The following is a 22,050-nucleotide window of genomic DNA, read 5'->3' on the forward strand; positions in this document are numbered from 1 at the left end:
GGTCAATTTAGAGTCACCAGTTAACCTAACCTGCATGTCTTTGGACTGTGGGGGAAACCGGAGCACCCGGAGGAAACCCACGCGGACACGGGGAGAACATGCAAACTCCACACAGAAAGGCCCTCGCCGGCCCCGGGGCTCGAACCCAGGACCTTCTTGCTGTGAGGCGACAGCGCTAACCACTACACCACCGTGCCGCCTCATGTACAAAGTAATATGGCAAAATGTAGTGTCCGTAGGCCCCTGATAGTGGTGTAACTTGAATGTATGTAACTTTTTTGCCGTTGAAGATGAGTGAGAAAAATTTTAGGGGGGTTAGCACCATTTGATTTACACAACATGCCTACCACTTTAAAGGTGAAATCTGTTTTATTGTGACACAAACAATAATTAAGATGAAAAAACATAAATCAGATTTTTGCCCATTCCTCAAGGCAAAACTGCTCCAACTCCTTTAAGTTAGATGGGTTGCGTTGGTGTACAGCAATCTTCAAGTTATGCCACAGATTCTCAATTGGATTGAAGTCTGGGCTTTGATTAGGCCATTCCAAGAGATTTAAATGTTTCTCTTTAAACCACTCCAGTGTAGCTTTAGCAGTATGTTTAGGGTCATTGTCCTGCTGGAAAGTGAACCTTCGTCCCAGTCTCAAACCTCTGGCTGACTCAAACAGGTTTTCCTCCAGAATTGCCCTGTATTTAGTGCCATCCATCTTTCCTTCAGTTCTGACCAGCTTTCCTGTCCCTGCAGATGAAAAACATCCCCACAGCATGATGCTGCTGCCATCACCATGCTTCACTGTAGGGATGGTGTTCTCAGGGTGTTGGGTTTGCACCACACATGGCATTTCCCATGATGGCCAAAAAGATGAATTTTAGTCTCATTTGACCAGAGAATCATCTTCCATGTGTTTGGGGAATCTGCCACATGCTGGTGGGCAAACTCCAAACGTGTTTTCTTAAGCAATGACTTTTTTCTGGCCACTCTTCCATAAAACCCCACTCTGTGGCACGTATGGCTTAAAGTGGTCCTATGGACAGATACTCCCATCTCCGCTGTGGAGCTTTGCAGCTCCAACAGTGTTATCTTTGGTGTCTTTGTTGCATCTCTGATTAATGCCCTCCTTGCCTGGTCTGTGAATTTTGGTGGGCGGCCTTCTCTTGTCAGGTTTGTAGTTGTGACATTTTTTTTTCCATTTTGTTATAATGGATTTAATGGTGTTCCGTGGGATATTCAAAGTTTGGGATTTTTTTATAACCCAACCCTGATCTATACTTCTCCACAACTTTGTCTCTGACCTGTTTGGAGGCTCCTTGGTTTTCATGTTGCTTGCTTAGTAGTGTTGCAGAGTCAGGGTCCTTCCAGAACAGGTTGATTTATACAGACATCATGTGACCGATCATGTGACACTTTGATTGCACACAGGTGGATCTTAATCAACTAATTATGTGACTTATGAAGTGAATTAGTTGGACCAGCTCTTATTTAGGGGTTTCATACAAAAGGGGGTGAATACCTATGCACACTCCAGATTTCTGTTTTTTTTTTCATCTTATTATTTGTGTCACAATAAAACAACAGATTTCACCTTTAAAGTGGTAGGCATGTTGTGTAAATCAAATGGTGCTACCCCCCCCCCAAAAAAAAACAAATCCATTTTAATTCCAGCTTGTAATGCAACAAAACAGGACAAACACCAAGGGGGATGAATACTTTTGCAAGACACTGTAGTTTACTTGAAGGATATGAATTTACATCTTGTTCATCCAAATAGTCTGGAGGATACAAGTTCACAACCACTTTACACTAATCTTTAGCTCGTTGCTGAGTGATTTCACTCCAGAAGAGTGAGACGTCAGTTAGACCATCTGCCCACAACAGGCAGCCTGCTTAATCTGTGCTGAAAGCTTTGCTTCTCCACATCACCATTGCTCATTGTGTAGCTTATCTCTTGCCTCTTAGCGCAGCAGGAAATGACAAAATAGCAGACAGAGCAGGGAGTTCCCGAAGTTTTAAAGTCGTCTGCTGCAGCAGTAAAGTAGCCAGGTGAAGGTCAGCATTTGTTGGCTTTTCTTTTCATCTGTAAGGCATTCAGAAGTGACAAGACTGTGTCATCAAAGTCATCAGAAAATGCCTTTCAGCTTGTATTCAGTGATGTTCAACCAACAGCGTGAAGAAGCTACTCATTATTGGAAGCTAGTGTTACAGTCAAGCCCACCTAAACCAAGACCAAGTCATGACCAATATCAGAGTGTATCGAGACCAAGACAAGGCCAAGACTTTGAGGGGTTGAGATCAAGTCAAGACCAGAACTAAGGCAGGGTGAGACTGAGTCAAGACCAGAACCAGACCAGTGGGTGTGCAAGGGGTGGGGGAGGGGTGAAAAGCATTATCCATCCATCCATTATCTGTAGCCCCTTATCCTGTGCAGGGTTCCAGGCAAGCTGGATCCTATCCCAGCTGACTATGGGCGAGAGGTGGGGTACACCCTGGACAAGTCACCAGGTCATCGCAGGGCTGACACATGCCCCTTTTCCACCAAAGCAGTTCCAGGGCTGGTTCGGGGCCAGTGCTTAGTTTGGAACCAGGTTTTCTGTTTCCACTGACAAAGAACTGGCTCTGGGGCCAGAAAAACCAGTTCCAGGCTAGCACCAACTCTCTGCTGGGCCAGAGGAAAGAACCGCTTATGTCAGCGGGGGGGCGGAGTTGTTAAGACCAATAACAATAACAAGACCGTGAAAGATCGGCATTTTTAAGTGACGAGAAGCAGCAGCTGTACAAACGCGAAGTCATCCATTATTATTATTATTGTTGTTGTTGTTGCTGCTGCTTCTTCCGTGTTGTTTTTGCTTCGATATTCGCGCCAAGGTTTATGCAAACGTAGCGACGTAACTGACGTATACAGCGACGTAATGATGTATACAGCGACATAACTGACGTATACAGCGATGTAATGATGTGGCTTCCCTTAGCACCGCGAGCTATGGAAAAGCAAACTGGCTCTCAGCTGGCTCGCAAGTTGAACGAGTTGTGAACCAGCACTGGCCCCGAACCAGCCCTGGAACTGATTTGGTGGAAAAGGGGTAACATAAGCTACATCCACACGACAACGGCAACGAGATGTTATTTAAAAATATATTGCGTCCAAATGGGCAACGATCAGTAAAATATCAGGTCCATATGGCAATGCAACGCTTGCTGAAAATGATGCAATACACATGCCACACCTCTAGGGGCGCTGTAAGACAGTCCCTTTGGAGACACCAGAACAATAGAAGAAGTAAGGACGCATCCGCATAAACTATTATGCGCGAGACTTCATATTAGCCACAAAGTCAGGAAAATCTGTTCGTAAAATTACATTATAATGACCAAATACAATGAAAAGTATTTTTCCAGTCTCACCTGTGAAAGGTAATCCCATGTGATCTCGTTTGGACGGCAAACCTGTTGGTACAGTTAAATGCAGCTAATCTTTATTCTCCGCTTTGACCTATCCAATATGGCAGCGAGGATGACGTATGATTCTACGCGGAAGGCGGCGTCTTTAATGGTCCGGAATAAATTGAATGCTACACGTTGATGGATTAATTTGTTCTTCTACGCCCTTTTTGAGGAATGTATTGTAGGACTAAAACCAACATCTGAAGAGGTGAGATCGCTCCTTTTTTTCCCTATTTTTGCTGGCGGGATTGACTCTCTCTCTCTCTCTCTCTCTCTCTCTCTCTCACTTTGCACGATTACACAATAAATATTCACAGTGAAAATATTTTGTAAGCGCGTTTCATGAACCAAGTTATAGGATTTGTTGACAACTCGCATCGAGTTTGTTACACTTCTACCCGGCGTAAAGCACTCACAGTCATGTGGTTGTGACGTCATCGTAAACAAATCCGTTCTACTCATCCAGACGACTTCACAACGGCAACGTTGCCAGATCTCTGGAACTCTGGAACCCGTTCTCAAAAAGATTGCGTTTTGGGCACCCAAAACGCCGGTGCCGTGTGGACGCCAGGCCTAAACGATAAGCAATTGTATCGGAGTCACCTGAATCTGTTGCCGTGTGGACAGGGCCATAGAGACAAACAACCATTCACACTCACATTCACACCTACGGTCAATTTATAGCCACCAATTAACAAAACTGCATGTCTTTGGACTGTGGGGGAAACCAGAGCACCCGGAGGAAACCCACGCAGACATGGGGAGAACATGCTAACTCCACACAGAAAGGCCCTCGTTGGCCGCTGGACTCAAACCCAGGACCTTCTTGCTGTGAGGCGACAGTGCTAACCACTACACCACCGTGCCGCCCTGAAAAGCATTAACAGGAAGAAAAAATTTTAATTAGCAATGAGTCATATTGCTCGCATTTGAAGCAGGAAGTTTTACATCCAATCACAGTAACAACGTTAACAAATAAATCAGACAGTACACTGGCAATTTATTGAAATCCCGACAGTTGTGGTCTTGACCGGTCTTGAGCTAAAATCCTGAGTCTCTATGTCTGAGACCGAGAAAAGACCGAGTAAAAATTTAGTCGATTCCAAGATGAGACCGAGACCTTCAAAAAGTGGTCTTCAGACCAGTTACGAGTACTACAACACTATCGGAAGCTACAATAGTCAAAGAAATAGATACCTGCAAGGGACTATGTTTCTTCCTGATGTTTTAATAATTCTGGCAAGCAATGAGTTAAAAACAAACATCTGTTTGAAGAAGGGGCACACAATGAGGTTCGTGCCGTTTCTCTGTGGCTCCAACAGTTGAAAAAAAAAATTGTCCATTACTTTAGCATCTTTAGAGCTTGTGAAGTTACTGTTGTGGAATATTGATCTACATCAAGCTAATCCTGCGTTTTCTGGTTGATCTGTCCAAAAACAATTAACCCTTTGATGCAAAACATGGGTCAAAAGTGATCTGGCTGAGTTTTTATCTTCTATATCTTTGCAATAAATTAATTCCATCATTCAGTATTCAAGGTATTCCTCAATTAACTTGTTTTTGATCATCATACATCCTTATTTTATTTTTTCCTTTCTTACTTTTTGAATAAAAACCCTTTTTGTATCACTACCCTTCTAATGCACAACATGGGTCAAAAACGACCTGCATTCATTTTCCAGGTTATTTCATGTATGGCTGAGTGTTTCTATGATATACTTTTGAAATAAATTCATTTTGTCATTTACTTTTTCAAATATGCAGTAAATATCTTGTTTTTGTTTAGCACAAATCATTTTTATTTTTCCTTTCTTAAGTTATGAACAAGCACAGCTTTTGTAATTCTACATCAAGTTTACACACATGGGTCAGAAACGACCCGCATGCATTTACTCCAGCGTTTGGTGGGAACTGTGAATTGTGCTCGTGTCAGACATTTCACAGCTCAGCACAGCGCCCTTTGCCCGTCTCATACATGTAAGTATTGTTTTTCAATTGTTCTAACATTACCTTAGAAAAAAATTTATGTTTAGGTTACCTTGAGAGTGAGTAGATTACTTGTCAGAAAGTTACAAGTAATTACTATTAGCTACCTAGCTGTTGACATATTCTACTTTAGTTAGCTAATTTTATTGTAGTTGGCTTAGCTAACTACATAGTTAATAAATAAATAACTGGCCCCATTCACTGCTAAAGTAATTACTTAAAACAAATTATTATTATAGTTTTAAGACATTTAATTTTAAATCACACTTAGATGACCCATGTGTAGTAATATAAAAAGTATTTTTGTTCATAAAGTAGGAAAGAAAAAATTAAATTAATGATTTGTGGTAATTAAAAACAAGATATTTAAAGAATACTTGGAATATTCAATCATAAAATAAATTGATTTCAAAAGATAGAGCAAAGAAAATCTCAGTCAGCATGAAATAACCTGGAAAATGAATGCAAGTCATTTTTGACCCATGTTGTGCATTAGAAGGGGTGTGCATATGTTTTGCATCAAAGGGTTAATTTCATTTCATACCTCATGAAACAGATTTTGAACAACTATTAGAAAAGCTTACACATTAGCAGTGGAGTGTAATCACTGAGGCAAGTACTGGATCTTGGCAAGAAAACAGAAAACTTGCTGAATAAGCCATTTTCTTATAGCTGAGGACGTTTGCCAGTGTTCTAAGACAAATCCAAGAGTTATACATAAATCCTACACAGGTTTTGTGAGATGGCTAAATTTTTGACTTGTAAAGACATAATCCAAAACAGTTTATGGACTAATGCATTATTTCAAACTAAGATTAAGATTATACTGTATACCGAGCAAGAAAGTACTGGTACAGAATATTTGTGCTGTTTTCCCCAATGATATTTTATATTCCAGCTTACCAAACAGACTTTTAGGGTTGGTGACATTTAGCACATGTAGCAAGGCCGTCCCAAAACCATTTTCTTAAGGTAACTTCATGGTTGTCAAAGTGCTACTTGATATTAAAAAAAAACCAACAACCCTGATTTCTAAGGCAGCATGGAATCAAAGCGGCTGATTTCTGTTTCAGACGTACGTTTGGAATTTAAGCGAACTGCTAATGCTGGCTAGTTAGCTAGCCTGATCTACAGTGGGATGTTCCTGATATTTCTGGCTCCTGAAGCATTGTTACAATTGTAATTATGGATATGGTTTAATCAGTAACTACTACACCTGATGTGTATTTGTAAAAAATAAAGATATATTGACCACTGAAGGAAAAGTTAAGGTTAATAATATATCAAACTCTGGTGTCAGAATTGTTTTGAAGGGATTTTCAGGTCTAACTTTTAAAAAACAGGATAAATTCAAGTGCACAGTTACCGTATACATGCTTGAATGAGTGTACATTTAGAGTATATTTAATATACTAATTTAAAAAAAAAACAATTTCACCTCCGCCAACTTTCTTGAAGGAGGTTGTTTTCACCAGGGTTTCTTTGTTTGAATTTTCCCAACATGACCCCAAAAAAGTAGTGAACAGATTTGTATGAAATTTGGAGGAAAGGTGAGCCATAGGCCAAGGAACAGTTGGTTAGATTTTAATGCAAATCCAGATATGCGTGTGCGTCCAGGCTCCAGATATGTATGTGGATCCAGGATTTTTTATGGCTGTTCCCCATGTAACTCAACAATTAGTGATCAAAATTTGACGTAATTTGGAGGAAAGGTGAGCCATTGATGAGGGAACAATGGATTAGATTTTGATGCAAATCTGGATACGTATGTGGATCCAGGATCTTTTTTTGTGTTTATTCTAATACGTGACTTGGCGTAGGTATTCACTCTACCGAGTGCCGTTCTAGTCTCCCGATTTGCTTACTTGCCAATTCCTACCCAGCAGCTAGCTCTCCTCATCAAGCGATAGCTACTACCCAAGGAAGGATAAAGACTTCCTGAAGCCAGCCATGGCATCTTTTCAAACTGTTGTTCATTCAGGTTCACATGGAAGCCTAACACACTCTGATACCTCCCTCCGAGTACTGTCTGCCCTCTTCCACATATCCGAGCTCACAGATTACCATATCTGAGCATGAGCTAGCCATATACACAGTGACTAGATCTTATTGGCTGTGACTGGATGTTGGAAGCTGCAAACACGATCTTTTTTTAAGCTCATTTCGAATGTATAGGAATTCAGTCGGGTTTTATTCAGTAAAAAAAAAGAGGTTATTGCAGAACTTTTTTTTTTTAAACGTTTAGAGTTTGTTTGGGGCGGCACAGTGGTGTAGTGGTTAGCGCTATCGCCTCACAGCAAGAAGGTCCGGGTTCGAGCCCCGTGGCCAGCGAGGGCCTTTCTGTGTGGAGTTTGCATGTTCTCCCCGTGTCCGCGTGGGTTTCCTCCGGGTGTTCCGGTTTCCCCCACAGTCCAAAGACATGCAGGTTAGGTTAACTGGTGACTCTAAATTGACTGTAGGTGTGAATGGTTGTCTGTGTCTATGTGTCAGCCCTGTGATGACCTGGCGACTTGTCCAGGGTGTACCCCGCCTTTCGCCTGTAGTCAGCTGGGATAGGCTCCTGCGACCCTGTAGAACAGGATAAAACAGCTAGAGATAATGAGATGAGATGAGCATTTGTTTAGCAGCTCGCATTTTATTCCCCACATTTGTTCCCTAATCCTATTTTATCCTGTCTAATTTGTCTGTACAGGTGTGCATTTCCTGTTGTGAGGGAAACATCTGTAACATGCCCCTCCCTTGGAATGAAACGGACGCCATCTTTGCCACCACATCACCCCTGAATGGCAGCAATCACGCTGTTCTGGATCGTACACTACTCCTCTCCTTCATCTTCATCCTCCTCCTCAGCTATGGCTGAGCCTTTACCTGGTTCTTTGCTTCAGATATTACAGTAATACAACTGTGAAATTACTTTAAAGTAACACATGGCCCTTCACGTTGGTATCGCAGCGCCAACATGGATAAGTGGCCAGCCTTGAATCACATATTTGATGAGGGTTTACAAACACCATTCATTTTTAACACCTTAAATTCACATTATTTTAGTGTTGCACGTCTAGTAACAAATTACAGTGGGTCCTCTTGAGCTGAAAAGAACGAGGGTTAAGAAACAAAGGAGCAAACAGTGGTTTATACATTAACTCGAGCAATAACTGAGGGGCACGACTGTGGCTGGATCTCCTGGACTTCCTGCAAATGAAGCCTTTTTTTTTAAATCAGCTGTTCTTCTGTTTCCTTTGCTACCTTTGCGGTGAAAGCATCCGATATACAAGAAGTCATTCTTGGATAAATGTCGACTTTTTGAAAGTACAACCTTAAATTAAAGATGATGCTCAGGCTTCATGAGCATCACGTATTGACGTGTAAAAAGGTCAGACTCTACCTTTTACCACACTGAGTGTATGGAGGAAACGGATGAGGAATCCGGGATCATATTTATGGTTAAATGGAAACTGTACCTTTTGTGTCATGAATCATAATTTTGATGTATATTTATTTCTTGGACCATACATTTATGGGAAGATGTTAACACTAAAGCGCACTGTGTGTGTGTGTGTGTGTGTGTGTGTGTGTGTGTGTGTGTGTGTGTGTGTTTTTTATATATTATAATATATATATATATATATATATATATATATATATATACACACACTAGGGCTGCGTACCGGTAGCCTGGGCCCGCCCATCCTAAATGTGACGCAACACGAGGGCCTGTTGCGAGCTTAGTCTGGCAAGGCAAGCTATCTACAGCTCTTCCAAGCTCCCGAAAAATCGGGAGCCAATCAACTTTGAGCATCTCCAACGGCCCTGGGTAGAGGCGTGTTCAAGGCAGTGACGTAGTAGAACTGCGACCGGAAGCCATAGATTGTTTACAGAATCTATGCCCGAAGCGCTTCATTCACTAGAAACATTACGAACATGGAGTAAGTTCTCATTGAAAACGGAGCAAAGAGCAGCCCTGGAGGTATTTATTGAAAGGAAGGACGTTTTCGCCTTGCTCCCAACCGGCTTCGGTAAGAGTTTAATCTACCAGTTAGCCCCGTCGCGTCACATACGTCAGAGGAAAGAGTGATGTGATTGGTTTAAGCTTCGTCACAGCCTTTTCTGGCTTCGACCAGTAGCAAACTGAGGCATTTCAGGGAGGTGGGTCAACCACGGGCTCTGGGAAACGGTTGGGCTTAATATCTTTGCCAGACTAATGCTCGCAGAGCTTTGAAGTCGCGTTAGCCAGACTAGCGTACCGGTACTGTACCGTGAAAATCGATTCAGTACAGGTCCAAAATACCAGATCATGAAGTACCGGTACTGTACCGATATAAATTTACACCAAGTATATGCTTGTGACTGAAGATGCATAAATCCTACCACAAAGACGAAAATTTAGCACTGGAAAAGATGTAAAATGCCGCGCTGAAACTTGAAATCAGAGCCATCTTTGATTTGAGATCCTCTCGCCACAGTCACATGAGACATTGCGAGAGCTTGGCTGATCCAGCGTTCTGATTGGTCAAAAAGACTCCAAAGCACAGGGATGTGATTTTTCCGCGAATTCGCGGAATTCCGCTTTTTTCACCTCAAAACTTGAAGAAAATTTTTTTTCCGATTTTTCCCTCATCCACATTCGTATCCTATTCGTTCCGACTTTGTTTGAAAGATGGCAGCCTCGGATTTGCATCTTTACGCCTCGATCACGGAGGCTGCCATCTTTCAACTCTTTGTTTGAAGCGAGCTTACGTACAGCTATCTAACAAGCGCGTTCATTGGTTGTTACAGAGCGATGAGCCAATCACGTACCTCGTTTCATCTCAATGACGTAATTGCGTAAATGACGTAATTACGTCAATGAGATGAAACGAGGTACGTGATTGGCTCATCGCTCTGTAACAACCAATGAACGCGCTTGTTAGATAGCTGTACGTAAGCTCGCTTCAAACAAAGAGTTGAAAGATGGCAGCCTCCGTGATCGAGCGTAAAGATGCAAATTGAGTTAAAGAAATCGACAGAATAGTGAAAAAAAAGTTCCTCTGGGAATGGTTGGAGAAAAACCGCGGCTCGCCTCGGGGCGAATTACGTCACAAGGCGCGGGGCTAGCGGGCCCTGCTCGCGCTGGTTCTTTGCGGGGGGGTGAGAGAGTGTGTGTGAGTGAGTGAGAGTGTGTGAGCGAGCGAGAGTGTGTGTGTGAGCGAGCGAGAGTGTGTGTGTCAGAGTTGCATGTTGACCATTAAATTGGCTTGAATTTGTTAATCATGACTGCTTGCCATTTTAGTACAATTTTTAAGTCAGAAAACCCCAGAACCCAGGAGCTTCGGGGGGCTTCCCCCCTTGTCCCCCCACCAGGCCGCTGCCCTGGACCAGCTGGGGGCCTACGGCCCCCAGCCCCCGGGCTAAAATTTTCAGATAATTTCACCAGCCCCAAATCACATCCCTGAAAGCAGGTCAGCCATTTTTTCTTTGCTGGCACTGGTGGCCTTTGTTGCTTTGTGTAATTTTGCCGCGTAAGTTAAACGCCGGGCGGCACGGTGGTGTAGTGGTTAGCGCTGTCGCCTCACAGCAAGAAGGTCCGGGTTCGAGCCCCGTGGCCGGCGAGGGCCTTTCTGTGTGGAGTTTGCATGTTCTCCCCGTGTCCGCGTGGGTTTCCTCCGGGTGCTCCGGTTTCCCCCACAGTCCAAAGACATGCAGGTTAGGTTAACTGGTGACTCTAAATTGAGCGTAGGTGTGAATGTGAGTGTGAATGGTTGTCTGTGTCTATGTGTCAGCCCTGTGATGACCTGGCGACTTGTCCAGGGTGTACCCCGCCTTTCGCCCGTAGTCAGCTGAGATAGGCTCCAGCTTGCCTGTGAACCTGTAGAAGGATAAAGCGGCTAGAGATAATGAGATGAGATGAGAAGTTAAACGCCGCGGACTGCGCGTAGTCTGTAATACTCTAGTATAGTCATTTCTCGCTGTGAGACAACTTATGACTTTTTGTCCCAAGTTAACTATAATGCGAGACTGAGAGGGTGACTGAGAAGTGAGGTAGGAAACCTAGTTATGTTCGGTTTTCTTTGAATAAAGATACTGACAAGTTGTCAACAGTTTATTAATGTTTCTGTCATTATTGAAGAAGTTCAGAAGAACACATGTTAATTTGTCAAATTGTTCAGGTACAGGTACAGGTCCGGACCTGTACCTAAACCTCTGTACCGGTACCTGTACCTGATGTTACGTTTAGGTACGCAGCCCTAATACACACACACACACACAGTAGGTCACTGCATGAACCATAAACCTTTTCAACCCATAAACAAATTTTTTGTCATAAGCAAAGAAAAAAAGCCTTAACCTGCTGCAGTTATTTATCATTTTCATGTTTTATAATGATTCATAATCAAAGCACTTGTGTACAGATAGATGTGTAAGATGATGCCCACGCTGAGCTTTGCGTTAAATTTTGAATCCGTTTTAAAGCCACTGGTGGCTCGTATGGTTTTTATGGTGAATGTGGCCCTTTACCCTTTGTGTGGGCTTGTTTTTGACATTAATAGTTTCCAGCAGAATGTCTAACAATGTTACTGAAACATGTTACCAGTTCATCACTTTGTTGGTGAAGTACTCATGAAAAAGAAGAAAAAAAAGTACAGTGTTCGCAAATACAGTGTTATTGTTCGTTCGGGATTTATGATTTGTTTAGGCGAGCTGCCCAGGACTGGAAAGAAGTTGTTTCCTTTCAGAATATAAACGCCAAGCATGGAACGTTTTGTTCCATAAGCCGCAATGCTTTTTCGACTCTCTAAAACAAAGGGCATGCCAGTTACCTGGAGATAACAAAAGGGCTAATGTAATCTCTCGTGTCTTCAGTGTCGCTCAGGTAATCGCGTACCATTGAAGAAGACCATGTCAGCTCCACACTGTGCATAAAACTGAGTGTGCCTAACAGAAAACCCTGCAGGACCAAAATATTGTGCATGAATCACATTCTATGTGCTGACTTGTATGCCAAGTTTGATTTCTCTCTCTCTCTCTCTTTTTTTTAAAGAAGTTTGTATTTTTTTTGTAAATGAGTGTACATACTTTTGAATATATTAAAGAATACATTCTGTTAAAGTCTTAAGTCTCTTTGAAACCTTATAAATTGTCATTACATCACTGTTGATGATCCATATTTAAAAAAAAACAAACAACACTGGCTCAAAGTGATGGTTGAAACAATCAGCTATTTGATGATCAGTCAGGTCTCATTATCGTCCATCAAAATGAAATATTTCTCTGCTCTGAAATATTCAGCCTTTCCACATGCTAATGTGTTTTTCCCCCCAGTGACACATTATGAATTGAATAAATTATAGATTTGTCCTTTTCTAGTTCTAAACAGCTCCTCACTCCAAATTCATGAATACAACCTCAACCAGTGACATGAACTGTGAGTTGTCGGTTCATGGTGGTCAGATTATGTCCGCTATTTTGCTCTACGCTGAGGCTGATTAAAGCCCACAGTGTGTTAGTTTAGCCGTCTGTCTCTGGGTTATCTCTTAGTTCTTTTGTCTGGAAAGAAAACTGAGTTTCTCCAACCTCTCTTCCTGCTCTTGCTTTGCAGAATAACAATTGCGATGAAGCCTGAGAGCAAAGGTGGTGTGCTAAAATCAATCAAGCTGAAATATTAACGAACTCTGATTGATTAGACAGTTTAAACTGCTACGGTTAGATCTTCTATAAGCAAGGTGCTTCATTTCTTCTTGTGCCAACAATGCAATATTTAATTATGTTTAAGACAAAATGGAAAACAGCCCACCTGCGGACTTTCAGTTTCTCCTTTCAGAATATGTCAAAATGTAGACTTTATGTTTGGACAGGTTTAAGTCTTGTTTCATGCCCTGAAAGATTTACAACAAATTTTAATTGCTTAGAAATGGCCAACGGGATAGGAAGTAGGAACACGACCCCTGTTGTGCTTAAAGTCTGGGGTCAAAGGTGAAAACCTGATGCCACTTGTGTTACAGATGGACTTTTGAGTTTGTTCATGTTCAACAATTTTTGGTGTTATTTGTCAGTTGGTTTGTTTGTTTTGGATGGATCGTTCCTCAAAAAAAAACAATGACCGATGGATTGGAAGAAAAATTTACAAAATGACACGTCATGAGAATATTTTACACAAATTATAATCATACAAGTTTTACACAAGTTATCTTGCGTGTATATATCTAACAGTTATTCCACGAAATCGAGTCGTACATGAGCCGATAGCCGACGAGGTGCATAGCATCGAGTTGGCTATAAGCCATGTACGACAAGATTGAGTGGAATAACTGTTTTAAGGGCTCTGCATGCTCTTGCGACAAGGCTTTCACAGATAGCTTTTCGCAGACAGTTGTAATTTATCGTTGAGCGGGGAGTAATAGGCGTGTGCGATGTTATTCACTGCCACAACGCAAGGGGGCGCGAAGTCGTGAAATCGCTAGGAGTAGTTGGTGGGTGTGGTTAGTGGAGTGTTTATCCTCTGGTTACTTATAATGACTAGAACTGGAGTCGTATAGATGTACGTACTTCCTCACTTCCTCGATCAACCGCTCTTCGTGCTGCTCCATCTTCGCTCGTGTTTTTAAAAATGGCGGTCGTGAAAACAAAACAAACCGGGAAAGTAGGGAAGCGGAAGTGCGTGTACAGCAGATGTAGAGTGGACCAATCAGAGCCCTCTTGTCTGCGACGCTGTCTGCGAGGCTGTCTGCGGTGGTCACAATTTTTGGGAGGTGCACGCAGAGCATCTGCGAAGGGGGGGGGGGCTTTGCAGATGCCATCTGCGACGCCATCTGCGAGGACTGGGTTGTCAGCATAAATTGGCCTTTATTCCATCCACATTCACTGGATTTTGAAAAACAGAGCGTTTTTATTGTTACTTTTTGCAAATTTGATAAATAAAAACTTTATACAAAACGTCCGACAAAATCATTTCCGCTTAGAATGTAAACAAACCGACGAAATGACAGTTGCAATTTGTGAAAAATGCTAGAATAATAATTCTTGGAAAATAAAAAAGATATGTTCTTACCATCAAATACTTTTATTACATATTTTGTTGCTTTTGCTTTTTTGGGGGGGAAGGATTGTTTTCACCCTCCGCCATTTTGTTTTTCTCTACTCATGGTATATGAGCTGATATTGGAGTATGAGAGTAGCCAATCAGAGTGCGCGATTGCTTATATCTAGTGAATGTGGATAGAATAATATGACGTATTTGCAGTTAAGTGCTAAAATAAATTGTTCACCTTTCACTGCAAAACTGATGAATGATAGCTCCTGATCTGCAGATACATCCACCAACACTAATCCTGTTTCTTAAGTCGACATTTCCTGCCAAAGTCAAATTTCCTCACCTTCCAGATGAGCGGTAACACGATTTTAATGATCTTGACCTGTTGCATGGCTGGACCTCAGGTACCTCATCTGGAGTCCAAAGAATGACCCTTATTGTTTGGCGCCGTGGCTGCATATCCTGTTCATTATGGCCATGCTGAGATTTTAAGTACTGCTGCTGCACAGCTTCAGAAGAGATTGACCAGAGATGGAAACAATCACAAGCCCTTTTTGCTGTGGGAAAATATCAACTGACTGCCTTTGTGACAAATGTAGGCAGAGTTCTTATATTATATGAGTATGGGTATTAAGCATGTATTGCCACAAGTATGGTGATCATTTCCCAAACATTTGTTTTCTTTGCTTTTACACACCTGATTCAAGGAAGCCAAGCCCTTTTCAAGCCAAGACAGGTATGTTTGGACAGTGAAATGAACAATTACACTGTAAAAAGTGTACTGGGATACGGTTAGGAAGAACTGCCATGGGGACCATAAGCTGTACAAGAGTTTAGTGACAATTGGCTTGGAAAATAATGCAGCAATAAAACTAATGTTGAAATCTGGTGTCTTTTTTGTGGAACTTGATCAGGGGATCAGTGATCCTTCATTGAACACTGTGAAAATATAACCTGAAACCACTTTGCTTGGTAAATGTGTCTGCGTCTATGGAGCAAATATGATTATCAGAATGTGACACATTTGTTTCCAGAATTTATAGTAATTTAATGCATATTGTAATTTTGAGTAAACTAATGAAAAATATATATCTTATAATGTCACTGAGAAAACTTACTGTTGCACTAAAATGTTCAGGGATATAGTCCAGGAGATGCATCTTTTTTTTCCCCTCCAAGGACTAAAATGTGTAGTTTTGTACAGTTTTTTTTTTCATAATACCGATGCTGCCTTGCATTTGGCCTTTTTCATATATCCAATATTGTTTGATTAAATTTACAATCGTGAGTAACACTGGACATATGGATGACCGTCCCACACTGGATCACATGGAGGATAGAAAGTGTGTATGTGAACAGAAATTCTGGCAAAATTCTAATCAGATGCATATTTCATTTTCAATCCACTCAACCTGCTATTGTGTAAATGAAACGTTGAGCCTCAAGGATAATTCTAAAAAAGAGAGGTTAGTGTGTGAGATCATGTTGCTACAAATACAGAAATAACTATTGGACAATGCTAAAACTGTCCTAAGAATCTTGTATTAAGGGAAATCTAGACATCATGTGACCGTTATCAGTGTGAGAAGTTGAAGGGCGGAGGAGACCCAGACAGTACAATTTACAGGGTGCAGACGGAGCATGATGTAAGTGTGAAAGTGATGCAAGGATTTCCATCACAAGGACAGTAAGTGCCCGATAGTATCCCGGGGCATTAGAGGAAGAGTCTGATGGAGACTTGCAGATTTAGAATCGGAGGCATGTGTTTGTGAACTATGAAAGGTCCCACAATTCATTGAAGCCATGAAGTCTGAGGCACTTTCCATAGACCTCCATGATCAAATTGGATTGAGACATAGATCTGGACAAGTATATAAAGCCATTACTATACCACTGAATGTTCCCAGGAGTACACTGGGATCCACCATTGTGAAATGGAAGAATTCTGGAACCACCAAGATTCTTCTTAGACCTGGTTGTCCGTCCAAACCCCATAACCTTGCTAGAAGGGCCTTGGTCAAGGAAGTGACCAAGAAACCCATTGACCATTTTAACAGAGCTTTAGAAGTCCTCTGCCAAGACAGATGAACCTTCCAAAAGGATAATCATTTCAGAAATACTCTTCATGGTAGAGCAGCCAGATGGAAGCCACTCCTGAGTAAAGGGCATGTGTGAGAGCAAGAGAAAAATGATTACATGTTTAATTAAATTAAATGCATTTGAATGAATTGAATGAATGAATTTGAATGAATTAATGATTAAATGAAAAATGATAAAGTCCAGCAGTGTCCCTGCTTCCTGCAGAGGCTGAGAAAGGCCAGTCTCCCCCCTCTCATTCTTACCACCTTCTACCATGGGACCAGTGAGAGCATCCTCTGCACATGCATCACTGTCTGGTACGGAAACTGCAATGTCACTGATTGCAAGTCCCTGCAGTGGATTGTGAGGGCTGCTGAGAGGATCATCAGGTTCCCCTTGCATCACTTACAGAACTGAACTATAAACACTCTATTTGCTGTGCAACCAGCATTGTAGCAGGCCCCTCCCACCCCTCCCATGGACTGCTCACCCCTCTGTTGTCTGGCAAAAGATTTCAGAGCATCCGAACCACCATTGCCAGATACTACAACTTCTATAGCGTCTTCCCCCAGGCAGTCAGCCTCCTCAACACCTTGGTGCCCCCTTCCTGCACCAAGAGCCTGAAAATGGACTAACTCACTTCTGGACTGTTTACACTAACTATTGGCATAAAGTCACTTTACACTTACTGTTGCATAATTTATTATACAATGCTCGGTTTACAGTGGTGCTTGAAAGTTTGTGAACCCTTTAGAATTTTCTATATTTCTACATAAATATGATATAAAACATCAGATTTTCACACAAGTCCTAAATGTAGATAAAGAGAACCCAGTTAAACAAATGAGACAAAAATATTATACTTGGTCATTTATTTATTGAGGAAAATGATCCAATATTACATATCTGTGAGTGGCAAAAGTATGTGAACCTCTAGGATTAGCAGTTCATTTGAAGGTGAAATTAGAGTCAGGTGTTTTCAATTAATGGGATGACAATCAAGTGTGAGTGGGCACCCTGTTTTATTTAAAGAACAGGGATCAAAGTCTGATCTTCACAACACGTTTGTGGAAGTGTATCATGGCACGAACAAAGGAGATTTCTGAGGACCTCAGAAAAAGCGTTTTTGATGCTCATCAGGCTGGAAAAGGTTACAAAACCATCTCTAAAGAGTTTGGACTCCACCAATCCACAGTCAGACAGATTGTGTACAAATGGATGAAATTCAAGACCATTGTTACCCTCCCCAGGAGTGGTCAACCAACAAAGATCATTCCAAGAGCAAGGCGTGTAATAGTCGGCAAGGTCACAAAGGACCCCAGGGTAACTTCTAAGCAACTGAAGGTCTCTCTCACATTGGCTAATGTTAATGTTCATGAGTCCACCATCAAGAGAACACTGAACAACAATGGTGTGCATGGCAGGGTTGCAAGGAGAAAGCCACTGCTGTCCAAAAAGAACATTGCTGCTCGTCTGCAGTTTGCTAAAGATCACGTGGACAAGCCAGAAGGCTATTGGAAAAAAGTTTTGTGGACGGATGAGACCAAAATAGAACTTTTTGGTTTAAATGAGAAGCATTATGTTTGGAGAAAGGAAAACACTGCATTCCAGCCTAAGAACCTTATCCCATCTGTGAAACATGGTGGTGGTAGTATCATGGTTTGGACCTGTTTTGCTGCATGAATTCTGAATTATACCAGTGAATTCTAAAGGAAAATATCAGGGCATCTGTCCATGAATTGAATCTCAAGAGAAGATGGGTCATGCAGCAAGACAACAACCCTAACCACACACGTCGTTCTACCAAAGAATGGTTAAAGAAGAATAAAGTGAATGTTTTTGAATGGCCAAGTCAAAGTCCTGACCTTAATCCAATCGAAATGTTGTGGAAGGACCTGAAGCGAGCAGTTCATGTGAGGAAACCCACCAACATCCCAGAGTTGAAGCTGTTCTGTATGGAGGAATGGGCTAAAATTCCTCCAAGCCGGTGTGCAGGACTGATCAACAGTTACCGGAAATGTTTAGTTGCAGTTATTGCTGCACAAGGAGGCCACACCTGGTACTGAAAGGAAAGGTTCACATACTTTTGCCACTTACAGATATGTAATATTGGATCATTTTCCTCAATAAATAAATGACCAAGTATAATATTTTTGTCTCATTTGTTTAACTAGGTTCTCTTTATCTACTTTTAGGACTTGTGTGAAAATCTGATGATGTTTTAGGTCATATTTATACAGAAATATAGAAAATTCTAAAGGGTTCACAAACTTTCAAGCACCACTGTACATTACACTGACACTTTAGACTGGTACAAAGTCACTTTACACTCTCACTTGCATAATTTACATTACCATTGTATTATTCTTTGCTTATTTTGCGCTACCTGTTTGTCCTTTTGTCCTGCACTAGGTTATATTTTGTCTTTAATGTTGCATAATGGGTCTTAGAGAAATATCATTTTAACCTCACTGGATACATGTATATGGACCAGCTGACAACAATTAACCATATGATCACTAAGATGAAACATGGTGGTGGCAGCATAATTCTATGAGCATAATTCTTCTCAGCAGTAGTGACTGGGAGACTGCAGAGAATTGAGGAAAAAATTAATGCAGATTCAGCTTTTATAATAATAACAACCTGAAGTATACAGCCAAGACAATACTGGAGTGGTTTTAGGACGTCACTCAATGCCGTCAAGCGGCCCAGCCAAAGCCCAAACATGAACCCCATAAAACATATGTGGACGGATCTGAAGGTGGCAATTCACAGATGCTTTCCATTCAATCTGACTGAACTTCAGAGAACCTGCCAGGAACTTACCCAAAAAGACTCAACTCTGTAAATGTTGCCAAAGGTACTGGTATTTGCACTCATTAATAAATATAGTATGTACAGAAAGTATAACATCCATCCATTATCTGTAGCCATTTATCCTGTTCTATAGGGTCACAGGCAAGCTGGAACCTATCCCAGCTGACTATGGGCGAGAGGCGGGGTACACCCTGGACAAGTCTCCAGATCATCGCAGGGCTGACACATAGACACAAACAACCATTCACACTCACGGTCAATTTAGAGACACCAATTAGCCTAACCTGCATGTCTTTGGACTGTGGGGGAAACTGGAGCACCCGGAGGAAACCCACGTGGACAACATACAAACTCCACACAGAAAGGCCCTCGTTGGCCACTGGGCTCGAACCCAGGACCTTCTTGCTATGAGGCGACAGTGCTAACCATTACACCACTGTGCTGCCCATAAATATAACATTTATAATAATAAAAATTGTAATTAAAAGTTACAACTGAATGTGATACCACAGTGGGGGTCTTTTTCTATTGCCTTTTCTAAACATCACCCTGCTCTCTTTAGTATCTGTAAGCAGTTCCAAGCTATTCACTATTTGCAAGCTCTAATCCACTCTTTAATTGAGGTGAATGAGAGCACCAACAGGATTACCAAGCAGATCATACAGAGCTGAATGAAAAGGGTGCATAGGTCATGGTAAACGCCTGGATTATGCTCAAGACTGCTGGGATGGATCAACACAAAATGCCAAGCTGTTCTGCATAGACCCCTGCTGCACTGCATGACTGCTTTGGACGACAGCTAAATGCTAATTATTACATCAGGGGGTGGCACAGCAGTATAGTGGTTCATACTGTCCCTTCACAGGGAGAAGGTTCTTGTTTTGAACCTCATGGCTGACAAGGGCCTTTCTGTGTGGAATTTGCATGTTCTCCCTGTGTCTGCATGGGTTTCCTTCAGGTGTTCTGGGTTCCCCCACCGCCAAAGACATGCAGTTATGTTAACTGGCTACTCTAATGCCGCTTTTCCACTACAAACGCGGCTGAGTCGGGCTGAGCCGTGCCGTGCTGAGTCGAGCTGAGCAGGGCTGTTGGAGTTGCATTTCGACTACAACCGTGCTGAACCGTGCTGGCTGGAAGTGGGTTGACACATTGGGTGGAGTTAGCGAAAGTGGGTGGACGTCAGGTGATGTCGTTAAGCAGCGCAAACAGTGACATCAGTGAGCTTTTAAGCGGTAGTCTCATGACCCGAATAGTAAACAATAAACATGGAGGACATGGAGTCGTTAGTGTTGCTGGTCTTGGTGCTGTGGCTTGTTGTCACCGACAACGCGGACAGATACTGGGAAGAGCGTATAGATGAGGCGAGGCGCATAAGGCTTCAGAAATTCTCGTAATTCGTAGTTATTCTTCTTCCGGGTTTACGGTGTTTACAGATCCCAGCGCGCTCGCGGGGCGTGTGTGGGCATGTGAGGACACTCCTCCTCACCAATCAGTGCACAGGGGAGTGTCTGCTCACACCCCCAACCTCACTCGGCTCTCTTTGGCTCGCTTCAGCCCCACTCCAAAACGGTGCGAGTTTTAGGGGCTAAGCAGGGCTGAAGCGAGCTGAGTCGTGCTGTTCTTTGGTAGTCGAAACGCGAGCCGTGTCGGGCTGAAGTGAGCTGAAGCGAGCTGAAGTGAGCTGAAAAAGGGTAGTGGAAAAGGGCCATAAATTGCCCATAAGTGTGAATGGTTGGGTGGGAACTGCTCTACATCCTCGACATCCACCCTGGGTAGCTCTCCTGAGCTAGCTAACAAATCTGCAGTAAACAGTCAACTACAGTCTTGCTTAATTGGGCTGTGTGTAGCTGACATACGAGAAGAAGAACTACATCAGGCACCTTAATTAGATATTCAATCAGGATATCTGAGGTGAAAGGGTTGTTGAGATTATAAACTTTTAAATATTCTAACATTGTGTTTCCTCCAATGAAGAATCAGAAGCATTGGTTCTGAAATAGTTCAAGAACACTACAGTGATTTGCTCATCTGTGTGAACAGTCTAGTATCTTCTATAGTAGGGAACAGTGCAATATAGGTTCTGCACCCATTGGTGGTGCACTGTGAGCTGTCCTGAATGCCATGGACTTGCATTCAATATGCTTTTGGACTTGAATGTCCGACTGCTAAAATGTAGAATTGTGAACAGGTCACGATTGGTTCCAAATCATGGCACAGTACACAGTTTGTTCAGAAACTGCACATGCTAGATGGAAAACCTTTATTAGCTGGGTGTGTAGTGTTCTTGAAGCTATACAAAGTGAAATCCTATGAGGTTCTACGGGGTTCCCTTTCCTAACCTACTAGGGCCAGTAATGGCTCAACAGTTAAGGCTCTGGGTTATTGCTCTGAAGGTCATGGGTTCAAGCTACAGCACTGGCAAGCTGCCACCCTTGAGCAAAACCCTAACCTTCTCTGCTCCAGGAGCACTGTCATGTACCCCCTTGTTGTATGTCACTCCAAATAAGAGCATCTGCTAAATGCCTATAATGTACTGTAACTTCCTTGCTGCTGGAGCAACCACTAGGCAGGCTAACACTGGCCATTAACGTTATCCATTGCTATTAACAGAAGTCACTAGCAGGCAAAGATAAAACACAAAACCTCGTTGATGTCCCAACTTGTTTTCTGTTGGTTCACAAGACTACAGCTCATTAATTTACAGGTAAAAGTTCAC

The 22,050-nt window shown here is 42.2% G+C and overlaps 1 protein-coding gene across 1 annotated transcript in view; it reads left to right on the forward strand.

Annotated features, from left to right (window-relative positions):
- Positions 1-10,164, forward strand: part of lypd6 (LY6/PLAUR domain containing 6) — a 99,083-nt gene extending 88,919 nt beyond the window's left edge. The window contains exon 5 of the mRNA XM_060928632.1: positions 8,121-10,164. Within this exon, the coding sequence (XP_060784615.1) occupies positions 8,121-8,288 (168 nt within the window). The 3' untranslated portion in view covers positions 8,289-10,164. The remainder of the gene's footprint in view (positions 1-8,120) is intronic.
- The last annotated feature ends 11,886 nt before the right edge of the window (positions 10,165-22,050 follow it).

This window comes from Neoarius graeffei, chromosome 9, assembly GCF_027579695.1.
Source record: "Neoarius graeffei isolate fNeoGra1 chromosome 9, fNeoGra1.pri, whole genome shotgun sequence".
In the NCBI taxonomy this organism is placed as follows: domain Eukaryota; kingdom Metazoa; phylum Chordata; class Actinopteri; order Siluriformes; family Ariidae; genus Neoarius; species Neoarius graeffei.